Source organism: Tiliqua scincoides, chromosome 8 (assembly GCF_035046505.1).
Source record: "Tiliqua scincoides isolate rTilSci1 chromosome 8, rTilSci1.hap2, whole genome shotgun sequence".
NCBI lineage: Eukaryota > Metazoa > Chordata > Lepidosauria > Squamata > Scincidae > Tiliqua > Tiliqua scincoides.
This window is the reverse complement of record NC_089828.1, coordinates 1,632,847-1,653,937: the sequence shown is the minus strand read 5'-3', so window position 1 is coordinate 1,653,937 and position 21,091 is coordinate 1,632,847. Positions and strand designations below refer to the sequence as shown.

General features: G+C 48.4%; 1 protein-coding gene across 4 annotated transcripts in view; it reads right to left on the bottom strand.

The window, feature by feature from the left end:
• NTRK3 (neurotrophic receptor tyrosine kinase 3) overlaps positions 1-19,947 on the bottom strand; it is a 449,707-nt gene extending 429,760 nt beyond the window's left edge. For all 4 annotated transcript variants that reach the window (XM_066634740.1, XM_066634739.1, XM_066634741.1 and 1 more), the window contains exon 1: positions 19,694-19,947. In XM_066634740.1, coding sequence (XP_066490837.1) covers positions 19,694-19,947 — 254 coding nt within the window. The remainder of the gene's footprint in view (positions 1-19,693) is intronic.
• Between the last annotated feature and the right edge of the window lie 1,144 nt (positions 19,948-21,091).

Below are 21,091 nucleotides of genomic sequence, written 5' to 3'. Positions count from 1 at the left end.
ACAAGGTTTGCTTCAACCCTCTGGGAAACACCGCCTTAACCAGAGATGCTAGAGACAGAAACTAGGACTGTACGTGTCATGACACAATCCTGGCAATGGACACAATGACACAATCCTGGCAATGGAGTTACTAGGGGGTGTGAACCGCATCAGGTGACAGCCCGGGGGTAGGGGGGAGACAACACTAGTGACCAAACTTTTGGAAACCTTTGGGGAAATTTGTATTTATGAATAACACCATCGTGTTATACGTCATTGTAAAGATAATTTCATGCAGAACATAATTAAGCAAACCAGGTTGAATTATTCGTATTCTCTCAAAAGATATAGACAAATAACCAGAAAAGGAAAACATAACTGCCTTATGTAACAAAAAGTCAATTTTCTTAACTCAAAACTGACCAATGAGACAGGTTATTCTGAGAGCCAATGAGGTGTTATTAGGAAACAGCAGGGAACCAATAAGGTGTTAGATAAGTGAGCTCTCATTTGCATGTATCAGAGCTGACACTTATGCAGTTTTGTGTCATCAAATTGGCACTGGTTGTTCATTGGTTATTGATTTGTTGGGTGACCTGTATATTCAATTAAATAAATGAAGGTAATGGGGTGTCACGAAACCTAGTGATGCCACTGCATATCGGTTGTGTGAATGATACTGTAATTTATTCTGCATGATCTACACAAGGAGGTCCAACGTGGAGGTGACACAGTGAGTTCTCGTACCAGGTGACGCGACCCCTAGTGATGCCTCTGACTAAATGCTCCAAGGAATAAAAGGGACTGGAGCATCAAGACTCATTTAGGACACTGAGAGCCCAATCCTGAGCTTGGCGCACCAGCTTACCGCCACATGCACCATCGCAAACATGCTGTAAAGCACATTTGTGAGGGTTAGCGCAGGCCGGAGCTGGCCCAGCGTGAGCCTGCACTGGGAAAGTGCTGCTTGGAGGCCGATAATCCACCGCCTGGCAATAGCCTGAACTGCGGGCAGCAGAGACGTGAGATGGGCATGGGGGAGGCAGAGATGATGTATTCCGGGGTAGGGGGAGGTGGGTGGAGGGCAGGGAGGGGCGGGGAGGAGGCATGGTGGGGGAGAGAATGGGCAGGGAGGGGGTGGGACCTGCAGAGCTCAGCTCTGCTGGATCCGGAGCCCCACATTGAGCCTCTCCACTCAGCACAGAACTCTGTTACTCTGCAACTGCTGAAGAGCGGGCACAGAGTCAAGTAGTCCCATTGCAAGGCAACTTTCCTTATGCAGGGGAAGGGGGCGAGGAGCTGCCAGTGGTTGCTCAGTGTGCTTAGGATGAACTTGGCACTAAGCCTAAGTAGGTTTAAGCACAACCACTTTGAAGAGACTCCACACATCAATTCAGCTGCAAGTCATCCCTTACTGGGAAATCAAGTGAAGTACGATCCTTTTGTAAACCAGCCCTGAACATTGTCCCCTTTTTCACCCTTGGGAAGCCTTGCTGGCTTCCCTTTTAATCTTCAAGCCCAGAATGCTTCTCCTCTCCAGAACGATCTTCCTTGCAGCTCTTGTTGAAGCCGCTCAGCTGGCTTCTCAACCAGCCAATCCAGAGCAGAAAAAGTCCCTTCTTGGCATCGCTGATTGAGGCCACTGAAGACCCTGAGATACCCTATGCAGGTGTAACCATGTTAGACATTTGCATCCTAGCAGGTCCAACCTTATCTGGTCACCTGGGAGTCAAGACTCAACAGAGGAGGCCAAGAAAGTGGCTACTGAAGAGCCAGTACTAATTCCAGAATTTGTTTTGGAACCCCTCCTGTTTAAAACTAAAATTCCATTGGAGTGAAACACAAGGCACAACAAAGTGGGGGAACAACGTCAGAATGAAATGGGAGAAATCCTCTGCACTCCGAGTTCCTGCAGCAGTTCCTGCTCCTTGACAATTTCGTGAAGCAAGTACTATATGCGTAAGTTTATTTCCAGTTGGTGGTGAAATGTGGTAGTGGTGGAAATGACTGGGTGCCAAGGATAGCCTGTGCATGAGCCTAACTGTGATTGCCATCACAGGTGACAGACAGCACCCAGTTCCATCTGCCCACCCTCCTTTCATTGCTTCCCCTGAGCAAAGGTTTGGACTAGACGACCTCCAGTTAATTTCAACTCTATGATTTGAAAAACAAGAAGGGAATGGAGTATAAGAGGAGGAGTGGGGGAGAGGAGAGTGATAGGCTAGAGTGGCTACGGCTCTAGCTGGCTGCTCTCCTCTACTCCACACATCCTTTTCTCCTCCGCTCCCCTCTTGCTTTCTGAATCCAGGAAATGGGAGGAGGAATGGTGGAGGTTGGTGAACCAGCAGGTGATGAAGGGGGCAACATTTGGCATGTAGCCTCAAGTGCCAAGCAGCCAGGGGACTGCCCTGTTGGATGCAGTCTTGTTAAAAGCCCAATCTGAGCTGCCCCCCAAAGCAGTGTTGGATCTACCCACTCCCGCTCTTGACTCCCAAAGCCAGGATGGTGCGGTTCATGAGTAGGACTTAGAGCTGGAAGATCCAGGTTCAAATTCCCGCTCAGCCACAACGCTTCTTGGGCGACCTTGAGCCAGTCACTGTTTCTTGGCCTCACCTGCCTCACAGGGTTGTTATAAGGACAACAGGAGGGGAGAAACTAGGTAGAGCACCCTGAGCTCCCTGGAAGAAGAGTGGCACAAAAACTTGGAAAGCAAAACAAAAACAAATTCGGCCACCTTCCATGTCAGTGTATATGTAGGCACCTCCCCTGCTATGCCAGTACAGACACCTTGTCGTCATTGTCATCCTCCTCCCACTCCACCTCCACTACCTGTAATAATAATAATAATAATAATAATAATAATAATAATAATAATAATAATAATAATACAGGTATTTATATACTGCCTTTCTTCATCTTTATTCAAGACTTTATTCAAGGCGGTTTACACAGGCAGGCTTATTTAAATTCCCGTAGGGATTTTTACAATTGAAAGAAGGCTCTATCTTTCAAGAGCCACACAATTCAGATGTTTCGTTCTGATCTGGCCTCCATCCTGGCCTCCATCCTCCCACGCTCAGAGCAGATGGAATAGCTCGGCTTCAGCTTGTCAGCTGCTTCAAGGTCGCACGGTGCCGGTGGCCTCAAACTGGTGACCTTGTGGATGTTATCTTCAGGCAGACGGAGGCTCTACCCTCTAGACCAGACCTCCTGCCCTCCACAGCATCCTCCACAGCATGTACTCCTCCACAGCATCTTACAAAGTACTGGGCCAGGCAGATGCTGTCCCTCCCTGCTTGACTGCTTTACAAGAAGCTATAGTGGAGAAAAGGCAGTGAGCCTTTCCCCAAGCACTCAGGAGGGAGCTCAGGAAAAGCACTGCAGCAGCAATTACTGCAGAGCAGGAAGAAGAGGTGAGGACCCCCCCCCCCCCCGTGTTTGAGAAGAGATAAGGCAGCCAAGAGGGTGCTTGAGCAGACGGTGGGCAAGCACAGGTTGCAGGGCACCCCTGCCAGTTGGCCACCTCTCCCAACAAATTCAGCCAAGTGGCCCCTGGGTTTTCACTCTTGCCCTTGCATCTCACTCCTGTTATTTGTAGTCTTCTGTTGATATCTGTTGAAAAACAACCAGCAGTGGTTTTAAAGCTGTTTCTTACTGTCTTCCTTCTGATGTCATGAGCCACGTTGGGGGAAAATCGTTGGCTCAGAAAGTTGGGGTATTATACATTTTTTTATTTAATTTGTTAACATGGGCATATTGCTGAGAGAAAGGCTTAAATCATCCAGAAAGGCCCTGAGAGAGATAGCAACCTTTTGACAACTGGCCAATAAATCCATCATCAAGGCATGATTTGAACCAAGGTCTTCCAAGCTCAGCCTTCGAAGTGACTGTCGAGCAACTGGCTCTCAAGGTAGAACTTCTGAAACTCCTGTTTTCCCTGGGGAAAAAGTCCTCACATCCTCCTCTAACACAAACATCTCCTTCCCCTTGGTGTGCAGCTGTGAGATAACACATAGAACAGTGGCTCTTTATTCTTGCAGAAGAGGAAGATCGGATGGACACTGCACATATTAGGCTACAGTGTCCCCGCTTGGATATTCACCGAGGAGAGCTACATGCTGGGAGAAAGTAACTTGCAGGACCAGCACTAGAGCACAAGCAGAGCAGCAGCAGCCAGATGGACTAACTCCTCCACACTTGCTTCCCCCACACATGCTCCATTTTGGTACCAGAGTCCCTCCCACAACACCAGACAGCATGCAAAGAATGTGAGAACTGCCCTTTCTAACAGTGCCAAGTGTTGCAACAGCAACACACACACACACACTGTTCCCTTCACCCAGAGGGGAGGGGGAGAATGCTGGGTTTCCCAAATGGAGGCTAGGCTGCACAGCCAATTCATAAAATCTTATGAGTTGGCAAGGGATCCAATACATCTCCTGATGTTCAGAGGCAGGCACTTGACAGTGTCAGTTGGCCCTCCCCTTCCTGTGTGGCATAGTTCTAAATCTCAAAGACACCACCAGCCCCATTAAGCAGCATAACTGTATCCTACAATGTGAGTGAGACAGCCAAAGGGTTCTTCAGCCCTTTCCTCCCATTTCTGAATAGCAACAGAGTTCTCCCCTTCTGGCTCCTCAGTCTCACAAGCAAGCCAAAATAAGCAAACAGAGTAAGAAGCCAAAGCTCATATCAGGAGCAACTTGGTCAAAAAAACTGGGAATGTGCATACAAAGAAAGAGGAAGTTAAAAAGGGGTCATCCCATAAAACTGGTTGGTGATGGATTCTGAACACACAGAAGGACGCCCTTCCTCACGCACCAAGGAAATGTCGATGGACACTAGCTTAGACAGCTTTGAAAGGAGATGAGACACATTCACGGGTGTGAAAGGAGAGATACATTCACGGCTATCCATCATGATGGCATGATGGACCTTCCATGTTCAAAAGAAGTCTACCTGTGAATATCAATTGTGGGAAGTGGGTGGCAGCAAGAGCAGGAAAGGGCTATTCTATTATTTTCATGGCCTGCTAGAAGCATCTAGTTGGCCATACCAGAAACAAAATGCTCTACTTGATGGATTTGTCCGATTCAGTAGGGGCACTTTGTCTGTTAGTTCAGGTGGGCATGAGCCAATGTCACTGTAGCCCTAGCTCCAATTAGTTAGTTATTAGTTATTGACTAACAGTCCCATACTGTGCATGTCTGCTTGGAAGTCAATCCAACTGAGTCAAATGGGATTTACACCTAGGTAAGTGTGTATAGGATTTCAGACTAAGATTCTAGCCCAAGCCGTCTCCCCGACAATACCTAAATTACAGCATTTCCAAACAGATGCTTGTCCAACCTTTCCTTGAAGAAATAAAGATCTCACAGGGTCCCAATGCAACTGACTCAATTACTGAACATCTACTACAAGTATAGAAATGTGTGTGAATCCCCTGCTGCCAATGCTCTGACACAAGTCTTACTTCTTGTAGTTTAAATAAAACCACCACTTCTCATCCTAGCCTCAGCTGATCAGACAGACTATTCCCTTTCTCCAAGGAAGGGCTAGATTCAGTTCCATGGACGGGGTGCACAGGAAGAGAGAGAATCAGCATCTGTCATACAGCTGGTTCACACAAGCAAGTCAATTACTCTTGGGCTCACAGCATCCAGTAAGGACTTGCATGTGGGCGAGTGAGTCATTACAGATTAGTCACTCGCGACAGGTAGAGCATACATATTATCTTCTCCTTCTTCCTCAAAATGTAGGTAGCCTACACAGTTTGCTGAAAATCAAGTGATGAAAGAACAACTCATGCGCATGCATGCATAAGCCCGCAGAATGGCAGGCAATGGGCCTCATGGACATTGAACAGTTGCATAGAAATCTGCTGGGGCAGCATTTTTGCTTCGCCACAGCCAAATGTCTACTCATTTCCTTAGCATTCAGAGGTTGAGGCTGCATGTCTGCGTATTACCCTTCAAATGCTTTCTGCATGTTGACAAGTGTCTACATCAAGGAAAAAGTTGCAACCAAAGTTTCTCTTCCCAAGTGTTATTTTTCTGTGCATATGGAGGGAGCATTAAAAATGCAAACCTTGCACACACACACATGCACTCACCCCTTTGGCCTCAAGTAGTACAAAAAAGGAGAAGTTTGCACTTTCAGATCGCTTGAATGTATAAACTGGCTCTTAAAAGTCTTTTTCCGAGAGCTCAAAACACACATGGTGCAATCCAACGACAACAATTTCTTTGACCAACACTATGTTATCATCCCTGTGGTCACTGCATCATCTAGTCCAGGGGTGTCCAAATTTTTTGGCAGGAGGGCCACATCATCCCTCTGACACTGTGTCAGAGGCCAGGAAAAAAGAATTAATTTACATTTCAAATTTGAATAAATTTGCATAAATGAATATATTAGAGATGGAACTTGAATGAATGAATGAAGGTCTTCCAATAGCTCAAGGCCTATAAAAGACCTTGCACAAAGCAAGGCCAGCCTTTCCTTCGCTGCCACTGCTTTATCACACAAGTGAAAAAGCAGGCAGTGGAGGGAGCCCTCGTCCCACAGCTCACACGAGAGGTTGAACAATCACCCTCACACTGAGAGCAGTTGCGTCAGGCCAGCATGGGCTCCAGCAAGTCTCCAGAGGCTCATTGGAGACTGGGGGCTCCCGACAGGCCGTACAGGGAGTTCCTGAGGGCCACAAGTGGCCTCCGGGCCGGGGTTTGGGCACCCTTGATCTAGTCCAATGGTTCTCAAACCTTTTAGTGCCAGGATCTACTTTTTAAAATGACATTCTATCAGGGCCCATCATGCTTTAGGAGACTTTAAAATAAGGTGGTCTATTATGTCCAGGTAATCTATTTCTCATAACAAGGCAGCCCTAATGAATAGCCTCAAGGACTGAGGGGCTTAGTGATGTGACCCAGCCTTCACCAGCCCCCCATTACCTGCCATAAATTAACTTGGGGGGAAAAAAACACCAGAAAAAAGATACCCAAACACTGATCTTCCTATATTTACGCACGCCTGCAAACTACAGGAGCTGAGCTCTTTGCAGAGTCAGTAGCAGCTACAGAATCTGATTTTTGAATAGCCTCAGGGCTTGAAGCAGTTGGTTATCTGATCTTTCCATCACTCATGTTTTCATTGGAGGCTCTGCAGGACACACCAGAAATCAGGTCACTACCACCAAGTAGGTCTCAACCCACAGTTTGAGAAACGCTAATCTATTCTAGTGCATATGCGAAGGAGAATATCTTGTGGTCTTGTGTGCTCCCTGAGGCATCTGGTGGGCCGCTGTGAGATACAGGAAGCTGGACTAGATGTGCCCTGGACCTAACCCAGCAGGGCTCTTCTTATGTGAAAGGCAGTGAAGGCAGCCCTTCTAAATTCCAGCACCATCACTGCCCATGTTCCTGTTATTGCCATTTTTTTCCCAGTGGCAATGCTTGAGTACTAAAACTTTAAATGGCAAAATCAATGGTCCTCAGTTATGATTAGAAAAGTTTCAGCCTAAATAAACTTCAGGTACAATCCAGAGTTCTCTCCTTGTCTTAGCAGCCTGTCATAACAAGCCCCAGGAAAAGCCCTCAAGTCTTGTCAGTTTCCCAGCACTTGCTGCGCAGGCAGGAGGCAAGTCTTATCAATTTCACACATGCTTTTAAATATATATATTACTTGTGCACTCCAATATTCAGAATCTCACCGACACTTTTTAATATATTATAGATTACAATGCGCTCCCACAAGGATGCACATGCATGGAGAAACTGAGAAAGGCTTTGCCCCAAGTCTGCAGCCATTCCCTGGAAACCTCAGTGAAACTGACAGGGCTTGTCAGTTCCACCATCTCAAAGGTCACAGACTCCTCCTCACCAACTGCATTACAATCAGTCCATATCTGAATAAGGATTTCACTGCAATTGCAGTGGGAAGTGTAGGTGTGTTAACCCCATAATAAATCAGCACTGGAGAGCGGGGAAAGGGGAAAATGCAGAAATGCCATCATCTGGGATGAACCTTGGGAATAAATTACTGAGTAAATGGTGTCAACGCCAAAAAACAAAACAGGTTGTATGGAGGCAGACTTGCATGAATTCCCTCTGGCCAGTCTGTACCAATTCAAGATGCAGGCTATGCTTGAATGTTTGCTCCCTCACATGCTCTCCACATTCAGAAAACTAGCATACCAAGAAGACTGAAACTGTCTCCCCTCATTTCTAGTGTTTATGAGCAGGAATTATTATTATTATTATTATTATTTTTAAGGGAAGGCATTTAACCATGAAACCTGTTCTGCCTGGCTGCACCGTTTTGAACTTCAAGCAACATCAGCAAAACAAGAAAGTCTGCTGACCACAGTGCTTGAGGTCCAGATGAAGATCTGGTCTAAGGCTAAGCCACAGCACTGAGGTTTCCATACCCAAGAATCAGGCACCCAGCCCCTTTCCAACTTGATGCACTTTGGAGGTAGGAGAGGTATGTCTACCTGCTGCTTGGTGGGCCACTGTGAGATACAGGAAGCTGGACTAGATGGGCCTATGGCCTGATCCAGTGGGGCTGTTCTTATGTTCTTAAACTACAATTCCCAGGAGGCCTTGCAGGTCTCTTGTTATCTGGTGTGCTCCCTGGGGCATTTGGTGGGCCGCTGTGAGATACAGGAAGCTGGACTAGATGGGCCTATGGCCTGATCCAGAGGGGCTGTTCTTATGTTCTTAACTACAATTCCCAGGAAGCCTTGCAGGTCTCTTGTTATCTGGTGTGCTCCCTGGGGCATTTGGTGGGCCGCTGTGAGATACAGGAAGCTGGACTAGATGGGCCTCTGGCCTGATCCAGTGGGGCTGTTCTTATGTTCTTAACTACAATTCCCAGGAGGCCTTGCAGGTCTCTTGTTATCTGGTGTGCTCCCTGGGGCATTTAGTGGGCCGCTGTGAGATACAAGAAGCTGGCTAGATGGCCTATGGTCTGATCCAGTGGAGCTCTTCTTATCTTCTTAACTACAATTCCCAGGAGGCCTTGCAGGTCTCTTGTTATCTGGCGTGCTCCCTGGGGCATTTGGTGGGCCACTGTGAGATACAGGAAGCTGGACTAGATGGGCCTATGGCCTGATCCGGCGGGCCTGTTCTTATGTTCAGCAGGAGTTGGTTGAGCGTGTGCCCTCAGTAACTTTTAGGGGTGCACACAGCACTGCAGCTCCATATGAAACTGACCCAAAAGATACCTATTTTGGACAGGTAAATATGATTGCATTTCAGTGACCCCCCCCCCTGGCTTTAGGAAGCGGTATTGATCTCAGATTGCCTAGTCTTATGCTGTTCCTGGTTGCACAATGTCAGGTAGACATCCTGTCATTTTCTTCCTGTGTCTCTTCTTCTTCCAGCCTTAGTTTTTAGAAGCAGGAACAGAAATGCCCAAATGGATAACCTCAGATAAAGATACTAAGGGCACAATCCTAACCAGGTCTACTCAGAAGTAAGTCCTATAGTGTTCAATGGAACTTACTCCCAGGAAAGTGAGGTTAGGATTGCAAGCTCAGGATCATAACTCAGGCCTACAAAACTAACCAAAAAACAAACAAACCAAAAACACCCTTTAATTGCCAAGGATGTTAGAACAATTTAGGATATCGTTAGGGTGCTGAAACCAAATATGGCAAGCGTTTGGCTACAGTTTTGGGGGTAGAGCATGGCACCTTATATGCTTATTCAAGAAGCTTCCTCATGAGAAAGCCGATGCTATGGCTTCCATAGGAGGAAGCTGCTTAAATAAGCATATAAGGTGGCTATGCTATACCCCCAAAACTGGAGCCAATTGGGCAAAACGATGCCCTTTTTTGATTCAGCACCCCAAATATACCCAAGAATAGGTCTAACTTTTAAGACAACAAAATGTGTGTAGACCTGTGTAATCAGTGCTTGTTCTGTCTTCTCCCAAAGCATCTTGGAAACTGTAGTCTGGTGAGGATGCAGAGAATCAGTCATGATGGGCAAGTTGTCTTTCAGGGGAAGTTGTTGGTCACTACTTGTCTTCTTCTTGAAGACCTGAGACCCTTTCAATGAACCTCAGGATTCCCTGGCATACAACTTGAAAGTCACCACCCTAAGTGATTAATAGCGCAATCCTATCCAGACCTTGCACTAACTGAACTTGTGTTCCATCAGTGCAAAGCCCAGGCCACTGGCTTAGAAGCTGCTGCAACAGAGTGTGGGCTGGGGCCACCCGTGCAATCAGCTGGCAGCTGCGGGTGCATACCAATTAGTTCCAGATCCCCCACCGGAGCAGGTGAGGGTGTTCCAGGGCAAGATCTAAGCAGGGATTGGGATAGGTCAGGGGCATGTCAAGGGTAGGCTGGGGGGGGATATTAGTGGCAGCAGTGATGCTGATATCCTACGCCCCCAGCCTGGGTTTGAAACACCCTTCAAACCCACTTGAATTTATACCAACCAAAAAGCTGATTCAGATCCAAGCAGGCCCATTGGGGACCAGGTAACAGTGGAGTAGATAAGTTTTAAAAAATGTTTAACTTCTCTATCACTGCCTGGTCTCACCTGGCCCATAACATGCTATGAAGGCTGTACCAGCACCTCTGCATTCTCTGGGCTGGCCTAGATTTGGGCTAGATTTGGGCTCTAAGTAAACAAGCTGGACTGAAAGTAGACCAACAACATCAACAAATTAGAACTGCATATTAAATGGAGCCATAACTGATGGTAATGCCTACCTAGTCCACAGGCCTTGCTTCTACCTGGTGCACCAAAGGTCAAGATACATTTGCAGAGGGGGAAGAGTAAGTCTGTGTAGGTTTCACAAGGTTCCTCCAAGAAAAGAAAGTGGACAGAGAATCCAGTCTCATGGTAAGAGCACTCTGCTAGCTGCTGCTCAGTGATGCCCCAGCCTCTGAAACAGCTGTTCAGACAAGATCTGTGCCTGGCTCTACATGACAACGGCTAATGGCTCTGCTCCTGCGACTCCCCAAGGGCAAGGAAGGGTTAATGGCTCCCGGTCAAGACCTCATCCCTGGAGTCAGAGATAGATGTATTTGTAGCAGCACCTCCTGGAAAAGGAGACTAAAATCCCCAGCCACTCAATAGAAAGGCAAGCCAGGAGCTAGTTGCATTGTCCTCAACCAGCTCCCACTTCTTTAATGGAGGGCCTCTGCCTTTAACCCTTTAAAAGCAGCATTTGTCAAACTTCTGATAACAGAGAAAAGTATTTTGTTCTGATTTAAAAGACTAGAGTTGCTCTCCACGGTTACATTCCCCGAAGGTTTACAGGAGGTGAACAAATAAAAATTGCCTCTCTGCAGCAGACAGTGTCCTCCCACTGTGTTACTGCATGAGTCACTGATGTGTGGGCATGAGCCCCTGATCAGAAGGAGTCCAGCCCAGAGCTGTGACTCAAGCAGAGATGCAGTGGGCAGCACTTCCAAAGACAATTCTGCTTGGTTAAGTGTAATTGAATTAAGGGGTGGTCTAAGACTACCCAGGACTTGAGGCAATGTGTCAAATGCTGCCCTCCCTTGCCTGGCCGCATGCCAGCTGCTACCTCTGCAATTCCTCCTACCACTCTCTCAGTTTGAAAAGAAAGTGGGGAACAGAGCAGAAGAGAGGTGGGCTTGCGTGTCTCATGGTAGAGGAGGAGGAAGAAGAGTGGCAAAGGCAGACGCCCACCAGCAATCCACAATTCCATGAGCCACGTCAGTCAGTCTCATTGATGAGCCAGCCCTGATCAAACGCTTCAGTCACATCTAACACAGAGACAGCGGGGTTTTCCACCAACCCATAGTGGGGGCAGACTGGAAGCAGGCAGAGCCAGGACAATGAATTACACAAGACCTAGTCACATGTGATACTGTATGCATTTTCATGTGCATGATTGTACATGACTTCATTTTACAGGTCAACACAAGGACTGCACCCTTGAAAATGCAGAGCACAGAACCCATATACTTCTGTATTCCCCTTGATCAATAACTACACATGCATATAGATCAACAATTGGGCACACTGGATATAGAAGGGCTATTCACACATAACATGTCTGCATGTACTGCATCTATGTGCATATATTCATGTGAATGACGTTGTTGTTGGCAACCTTCAGTCTCGAAAGACTGGTATCGCACTCTGAATGGTGGTTCTGGAACAGCGTCTAGTGTGGCTGAAAAGGTCAATTCGGGAGTGACAATCCCTTCCACACTGGGAGCAAGTGCAGTCTGTCCCTGGTCTGTCTCCCTGCCTATGGGCCTTCCTTCTTTGCCTCTTTGCCTCAGACTGTTGGCCAAGTGTCTCTTCAAACTGGGAAAGGCCATGCTGCACAGCCTACCTCCAAGCCGGCCGCTCAGAGGCCAGGTTTTCCCACCTGTTGAGATCCACTCCTAAGGCTTTCAGATCTCTCTTGCAGATTTCCTTGTATCGCTGCTGTGGTCTACCTGTAGGGCGCTTTCCTTGCATGAGTTCTCCATAGAGGAGATCCTTTGGGATCTGGCCATCATCCGTTCTCACGACATGACCGAGCCAACACAGGCGTCTCTGTTTCAGCAGTGCATACATGCTAGGGATTCCAGCACGTTCCATGACAACACGCGTGAATTCATTTGAAAAGTCAACAGGGGGACTGGTCCCCTTGACAATGTTTTACACGTGCTGAATACAATACGTGAATAATTGGAGACTCAGATCAACAAATATGGATAAATGGTACATGTTGCACTGGATGGAACATGTGCTGAATACCATATGAAAATAGGGCTTGGGGGGAGGAACAGAGAGATCCCCACAGTGGGAATATTCTCACAAGAGTCTTTGATATCTTGTGGCACCTTAGCACACCCTGACACTACTGTTTTAAATGAAGCACATCTTAAAAATTGAGCACCGTTCTCTATCCTGCTTCATAGTCACTGGAAGCAGAAAAGAGGCTAGCGATTTGACTGAACACCTGGACCACCGCAGACTGACATAAGCCACCCTCTCCTAGAAGCTGCCGAGTCCTCGCTGAGTAATGATCCTCCAACCCACAGCCTTCTTGGCGTCTCCCACTCATCTCAGCCCAGCTGACCTTGGTTCTCTTGTGCCACACACACAATAGCGGTTGCTTTGCCCCCTGATAACGTGACTGCTCCACTAGCAACGAGGGGGGAGGAACAGGGGGAGGAAAGAAGAGAAAACTATCCCAAGCAGAAGGCTAATTAATTGAGGCTTTTGTTCAATTCCTCAACAAGTATTTAAACAGCAGCTTGTGTTACACCAAGGACTGTAGTATCTCACCAAGGCAGGAGGGTGGTGCAGCCAAATCTGGAGCAGAGCGAGCTCAGATGATTTGGTTCTCAAGAAGGGGCTGAGGGTTTCCTATCACCCCATCACCTCACACCGCCGTAGAAGCAGAGTCTGCCCATTGCCAGCCAAGAAGGCACAGCCACCAGCGGAACAACAGTGCCATGCTGACATCGTAGCCACTGCCTCACCACAGTGGGACAGTTCTGTGCATGCAAAATAAGCAAGGGCCATTGCAACAACAAGTCCTTTTGAAACCCCAGATGTTGGTCTTGTGTTCAGCCAACACAGTGAAGCAGAGTTCTGGTTACAGGCCCAAATCCACAGATTTCCAGATGTGCACAGCTTATTCTGAAGCAGACCACTGATTTATCTCAGAGTATTGTTTATATTGACTGGCATTGGTTCTCTAGGGTTTCGGACAAAGAGGAGTCTTTCCCAGTCCTACCTGGAGAAGGCAGGAATTGAACCTGGCACCTTCTGTATACAAAGTGAGTGCTCTGAACTATAGCTATTCCCTAAGCAGAAAGAAGAAACAAACAGAGAGAGAGAAACAGAGAGAGAGAGAGAGAGAGAGAGAGAGAGGCCTGTACACAAGATAGCGGCGCACAGATGCCCCACCAGAGCAGGTAGGTCAGGTGGTACAAGTAGTTCAGGGAAGCATTGGGGGTGGTTCGGGGCAAGGGGACGAGGGAGAGGATCTCAGTAGCAGCTGTGCACATTGAGATCCTATCCCCCTTTCCCTACCCCAAACCGTCCCCCGAGTCTCCTTGGACTTACACCAGCTAAATAGCTGGGCATAGGGCATGAGGAGACCCATTGAAGTCCAGGTGGCCTACAGGGAGGAAAGTAACAATGATTTTTATTTAGCTCTTCTGGCCACCTGGTGTCCTCCCCCCACAGCATGCAGTACATGCTCCATCAGTGGTGCTGCGTGCTATGGGCTGACAGGGGCCAGCAGTAGGCAGTCTTACCCTACAAGGAGCTTCCAGGAGTCCTCCTTTACACCAGTAAAGTTTGAGTTAAGTGAGAAGAGAGGAACCCACCAGAAAGAGAGTACCTGCAGCAAGCAAAGGCAATTGCCATCACGCCACCATTTAATTCAGTTATTCTTAACCAATGTGCCGTGGCACACCAGTGTGCCAAGAAAGGTTCACAGACGTGCCCTGGGAGTTTGGAGCACAGTGGATGAAAATTGCTAAAAAACTTTTCTGGGTTCTTCAGCTCTGTTTTTAGGGCAACTGCTGTAGTAATGAATGGTCTGTCCTAGACATTTCTGGAAGGCAGAAGTGACATCACAGGAGGCAAAGACCGTAGCAAAAAACCATAGAGATGCGTGCCGTGAAAACGTTGAAAACTGCTGATCTAACGGGCGACAGAAACCGGAACCCTGCACATGAAGGGTCAGCACTCTGCAGCAATGGCCCCACCCACGTCTCATAGCCTTGTTACAAGATGTAATTTTCCAAAGCCAGAGTTGCCAACTTTCCCAGAGCAAAGTTGCCAACTTTCCTTGTCAGGCCAGCCGGCAATCCTAACATTAGGTTTTCCTATACCAAAGTTCTTAGTGGGGGTAGAACTTTTTAAATGAGATGGGGCAGTAGCTCAGTGGCCAAGCATGTGCTTTGGGTATAGCAGTTTTGGGGTTCAAACACTGCTGGTCTCCCCAGTGAGGAAGTCCTGACCCAACAGAAGGGCATGCCTTATGTATCCAGCACAACCAAAATCCTTGATGGTCCAACATGTCACAACAGTGATATAGAAGTGTCTTATCACATCTGATGATTTAGACAGCAAATCAGGAGGCCTCCGCAGGAAGATTTCAAAGCTAAGAAGCACTGAGGTGGTTTCCAAATACAGGTCATTGCAATGGGGCCCCTTCCTTCCTTCCCACCCTCACCTAGGCATCCTTCTTAACATCCCATCAACACAGTCCGGCTTCTCAGTGCCAGTTTTTCATCTGCCACAGAGCAGTTTCATGGGAGTAGGCACAGTCAAGATAGAGTTGGAAAGACCTTGCCTAGACCCTTCATGACTTTCTTAGGGGTGCGAAAAGGAGAACAACCCAGCTCACCATGGATAAGCCATCATGTTCCAACTCATTATGTTCCAACAACTCACCATGTTCCACTATCATGATTGGGGTGGAACCAGGGTGCTACACTCCCATCAACACCACTGAGCGCATGACTTGAAGCAAAAACACTGAGGCCAACAGGCCTTAACCTGCGCAATGGAGTAGATTGATGGGTGACAGAGCTTTGCCATGTATCTCTGGAAAAACTGTCCATAATATAGGCTGTACCTTTCTATCATTAAAGTCCTGCCACAGTGAGACACAATGAACCCAGTCCCTTGTCATCGTCCAACCTTACTCCTGTCTGACAGTAAAGCAATCTGCTTTGGGGGGTATAAATAGCACCCAGAAGGGGTGCTATTTTCCTATCCCATACCTGGATACTCTAAAAAACATCTAAGTATAATGGAGGCTTCCAGCCATCAGAGTTTTATGTTCTGAAGCAGAAATGACCTCCAAGCAGGATGGTTAATGAATTCAAAGCCATCCCTCCATAAAAGGAGGCTCCCTCTTGACATGATACACTCAGTTCTCCCCCTAACATAGAAAACAGATGATTCCATTTCATGGGGGAAGTCTAGGGAAGGGGGGTTCTCTGTACTCTCCAGCCCTCCACGCTTTCATCTGGAGTGGGCCCATCAACTAGCAAACAACCCATCTCATTGGACAGACAAGGGAACAAGCCATAGATCTGAGACAAGGGAATCCTTGGTTGCCTTTTCTCTGGGAAGCCACCGAGCTCAGAGTTTCTCCTTGTAAGCTCCTTTAGGTGATCTGCTTAGGAGTCCCTGAAGAATATCACTGCAATAAGGGCAAAAACTAGATAATCTATCCATACCTACAAGTATGTAGATTACCATAAGTATAGATTACCATAGAAACATAAGAGAAGCCTGGAATGGAACACGCACAGGTAAAAGGGCATACCTGTACCAAGAATCATTTTGCATGTGCCTGTTAGCTATAGACAAAAGAAAATATTTCTTTACCCAGCATATTTTAGTCTGTGGAACTCCTTGCCACAGGAAGTGATGATGGTATCTGGCTTAGATGTCTTTAAAAGGTGATTGGACAGATTTTTGGAGGAAAACTCCATCACGAGTTACAAGTCATGATGGGTATGTACAGACTGAGATTAGCTGGTCACAAATCATGAGGGTTGGGTAGGAATTTCTTTTCTGTCATCCAAATTGGCCATGGATGGCAGTTTTTTCACCTGCCCCAGACTGCCAAGGGAGGGAAGGCACGTTCAGTAGGTTTCGTGAATTAAAAATTGGCCACTTGTGTTTAATAAAGTGGTCCAAGTTAAATCCAAGTGCAGTCTGGTGTCTTTGTTGGGGGGTAAATAGAATGCCAGATGTAGGGAAGGGCACCAGGATGCAGGTCTCTTGTTGTCTTGTAGGCTCCTTGAGGCATCTGGTGGGCTGCTGTGAGATACAGGAAGCGGGATTAGATGGGCCCTGGGTCTGATCCAGCAAGGCTCTTCTTATGTACTTATGTTCCCTGCTGGACTGGCTTAAAAAGCCATCTAGTCCAGTATCTCATTTCTAGAATTGGCTAAACCAGATGCCTCTGGGAAGCCCAGGGATCATGGCCCACTCCACTTATTTGTCTCCAGCACCTGGGATTTAGATCCATACTGCTTTTGAAGACGGGAACTTCTATCTCACCATTATAGCAATAGATAGCCACTGATGTCCTTGCTGTCCCCTACAGATATACCAAGCCTATTTAAAGAGCTGCTCCCCATCCGTCCACTTTTCTTAGGAAGTCATTCTACCATCCACTCTCTGTTTTTCGTTATTGATCCTCCACGGCTCCAACCACAACTTGGCAATAGAATATCAGCCTGTGGTGAACTTCATTTGCCCTGTCTTTTCCCTAGCTATTGAGAAAGCCTGAATTACAGGCCAACTTGATCCTCCAACAAAACCTGCACAACCTCCTATCATTTCCACTTAAAAAAAAAAAAAAAAGACATTCACTCCATCTGGTTTAAAAAAACAACACCCACCAGCTTCACCAATTCTGGAGTTGGAGAGGGCCCCCACCCCATCGACTTTGCTGAAAGCCTGATCAGCAGTTTCAAAACAGGCAGGTCATTTTCCGGAGAGAGAAAGACTCGCATAATCATATCTCCCCCAGCAGTTCAGATTATGACATAGACACACTGGCTTAAATACACCCATAGCGAAAGGCTAGAGAAGAGCTTGTATTGAGACACTGCTTCATGGATTTTTCTGGAGGGCCACGTGTCTGTGTCTCCGTCCCCAGCCTTCCAAGCCTGTTTCCAAGGCTTCAGGGGCCCAAGGCACTTGTCCGGAAGCTCACGCAACTTTCTTGAACTTTCACGAGCACTATCCAAAAGCCTCCCAGTCCCGTGGAAATAGGGACACATCTGAGAACAGAATGTGGAGTCACACTGAGAGTCAGCATCTCTAGGAGAGAATCTGGTCAGGGAGACTAGAAAATGGACAATAAGGATTGGCAGGACAGGACACAACAGTCAAGAGACACTTGGCAGTGTGAGCTTCAAAATAGCCACTCATAGTTGCCTCTGGCAAGTGACAATCGCCTCCAGGCGGCCAAACTGGGAACCATTTGTAAATGGGAAGGCAAGGGAAGGGGTTGTGTTTACTTTCAGGCCATCAGCATCTAAGCAGGTGGGTTGAAATGTATGTGGTCTAGTAACTTTTGGAGGTTCGCCAGGAAGGTGAGGGCATCATCCTTGCTGGATAACAGAAACAGCCCCGCAGAAGACTGTTTCTCATGGCATCAGGAAAAGCAAGCATGCCAGCTTGGGTGCATCATCAAACCTTCACCATGAGGAGAGGGGAGATCTCTGAAAGGGGGTGGTGGATGGGTATTCCCAAGCTGCACTGGGACCAAAGAAACCATGTGGAGGGAGGAAAGGAAGGCAGGAAGAGAGAAGTATCAGAAGGTAGCCCTCCACCAGCTCCACTCCTGATTGCCCCCAGCCCCCCAACTCTCCCACATAACAGTCTTGTACCACTGAGATATTTTTAATTAACATAGCCAACCCCTTCCCCATGACTCATCCTCTGCCAAAAATTTAGAAATCCACTGCTCCCCTACACACACACACACCGCATTTTATTCTCACAAGAAACTTACTCAGGGGACACTACCAAGCTCTCACAAAACTCCCATTTCAATTAGTATTACGCTAACGAAGTGGCTCCGAGTTTTAACCTCATTCGCCTCTCTTCCGCGCCCCCCACATGATTAGATATAAATATGTGTTTGCCTTATTGAAAATAATAGACTGCTGAAAGTTGAACAGATGAGGATTTAAAAATATATATGTGCACAATTGAAATCTACATGGATGGAGCTGGGGGGGGAGTGGGAAGAGGGTGGTCTCAGCCTCTCCCCCCCCCCATGTTTGATGGGATTTTGCATGGCGTTTAAAACCATCAGGATCTCCTAACAAGGATAAAGGAACTTGGAGTTGATTTTCCAGATAAACAAGCATAAAAGCATGAGAAAGAGAGAGAGAGACTCTCCACTAAAAATATCTCCCTGTTTTCAGCAACCCCCACCCGCAGCCACTTGGAGATCAAAACATCCACTGCAAAAGAGAGACTGGAAGGCAGTTCAGCATCCTAGAGGTTGCAACAACAAATAAGCTCCTTAAGAGACAACCCGCCTTGTCCTATTTCCAAAAAGATTTTTTTCCCCAAAAAAATGAAAAGTAAAGGGGGGAGGGGGGACATGAAGAAGCTGCAGGATCAGGATTTTTCTCTCTTTCTTCTTTAAGCCACAAACCAGGACAAAGAAAAGAGGGTTGGAGTAGATAAATATATACTGTATAGAGAGAGAAATACATATATCCAACCTATTATAATAGCAAGTCTTCAAGAGAGATTGAGAGAGAGAGAGAGAGAGAGCGCACGTTCCTTTTTGGCCACAAAGCAAGCTAGAGATTGAAGGTATCTCAGAGCATAATCTTATGTGCTCTCTCTCTCTCACTCACTCACTCACGCACACACACACAGTCCTATCTTCCCCCTCCAAAGGTTGTTGGCCAATCTTTCTTGACTTCAGAGCCATTTCAGACTCTCTCCAAACTGTTGCTTTTTTCCAGCAGGGGAGGGGGGAGGAAATCAGAGGTACCCCTCTCTGGTCTCTGCAGGATTTTTTTTTATTTTTTGGAGGGGGGGAGACACACAGAGGGGATCTCTGCAGCATGAAATGCCTGAAGTCTCATCCACCCCCACTGCAATGCATGGGGGGGGGGGGAGACACCAGATATACTACCCATACCCAAGCTGGATCTACTCCCCCTCCCCCGCCAGCATCCACCCATGTGCGAAGGCTCAGCCCTTTGGAGACTCACATGGAAGTGATGGTCCTGGAGACGTCGGTGATGTTGATGCTGCTGGTGCTGTTGGCGCTGCTGGGGCCGGAGTCCTGCCCTTCCAAGAGGGGGAAGAGGTTGCCATCGTCCGGCTTCCTGCAACTGATCTCGGTCTTGGTGCAAAGGCAGTTGGCCGGGCAACCCCCCACGGAAACCAAGTAGTCCCCCCAAAGGCTCCAGAGCCAGAAAACCTTCCAAAAATTACACTTGGTCGGAGCAAACGAGACATCCATGTCCGATGGCTGGAGGGGGGGCTGGATCGCGAGGGGGGGCACGAATAGAGAGAGAGGGATGGAGAGATCAGAAGGAGGGGGGAGGAAGGTTGGGGGGAGGGGGGAGGGAGGGGGATCCAGGGGGCAGAGGTTTCGAGGGGGAGGAGGAGGGGGGAGGAAGAAAAAATCCCAGCCAAATCAGGAGCCCCCCCTCCCGTCAGGCGAGCAGCTGGACCCCAAATCCTCCCGTCGGTGGTCTCATGTCGGCAGCTGGGCTGGAGGAAGACGAAGCTGTAATTCCCTCTTCAGGAGCGCCGATCAGCGCATCGCGGCTGCTGCTGGGCTGGTGGCGGCGGGGGGGGGGGGAGGCGGGTGCACGTGTGAACGGGTGCGCGCGCGCGTGTCTGCGCTCCTCGCGGTGCCTGCCTTGTTGATCCACCGGAGCTGGGCTCTCGCCTCGCCTCCCGGAGGCTTGGGCGAAGGTGGCAGAGGAAGGTGGGGAGGGGGCAGTCTGCAGCTATATATTTCTATATGTACACACAGGAGGATGCTGAAAATCACCAAGTCCCACCTACCGGGCAGAATGGAAATGGAAACACCTGCAGGGGGGAAGGGGCAGGCAGAGGGAGAAGAGGAGGGGGTCAGGAGGGGGGGCTCCTTACCTCCTTTTCTCCCTCTCCCCTCCCCCAGCCGCTGGCCCTTCCAACGCCCAGCAGTGCTGCGGAGGAGCCCAGGAGAGGCACGGGTGCCTTTAAAGCGGCATCCTCCGGCTGTGTGGCTGCAAAAGGGGCAACCCCCCTCCGATCTGCAATTCCAGCGCACCCCCCCCCCCCAGCAGCCCAGGCTTTCCCCTCCCACTTCGCTCCTCCCCCCTCCCTTGCCAGGCCAGGCTCCAGCAAGCTTCGGAGGGGGGGATCGCAGTCCCTCTGCGTTCGTGGGCGGTGGGAAGGGTGTGAGGGGTCTTGAAAGGACGATTCTGGGTTCAGGGGGAAGGATCGGGGTTTTTTTGCCCGGCTTCCGAGAAAACACGCGTCGGATCGGGCGTCACGTGTGCGCGCGAGGACGCGTGTGTGGGAGGACACACGCGCAGCCGTTTGGGAGCTTGCAAGGCTCGAGGCGCGCTTCCCCGGGAGCCAGCCCTTGCCGGACTTACTTCCGAGGAGAC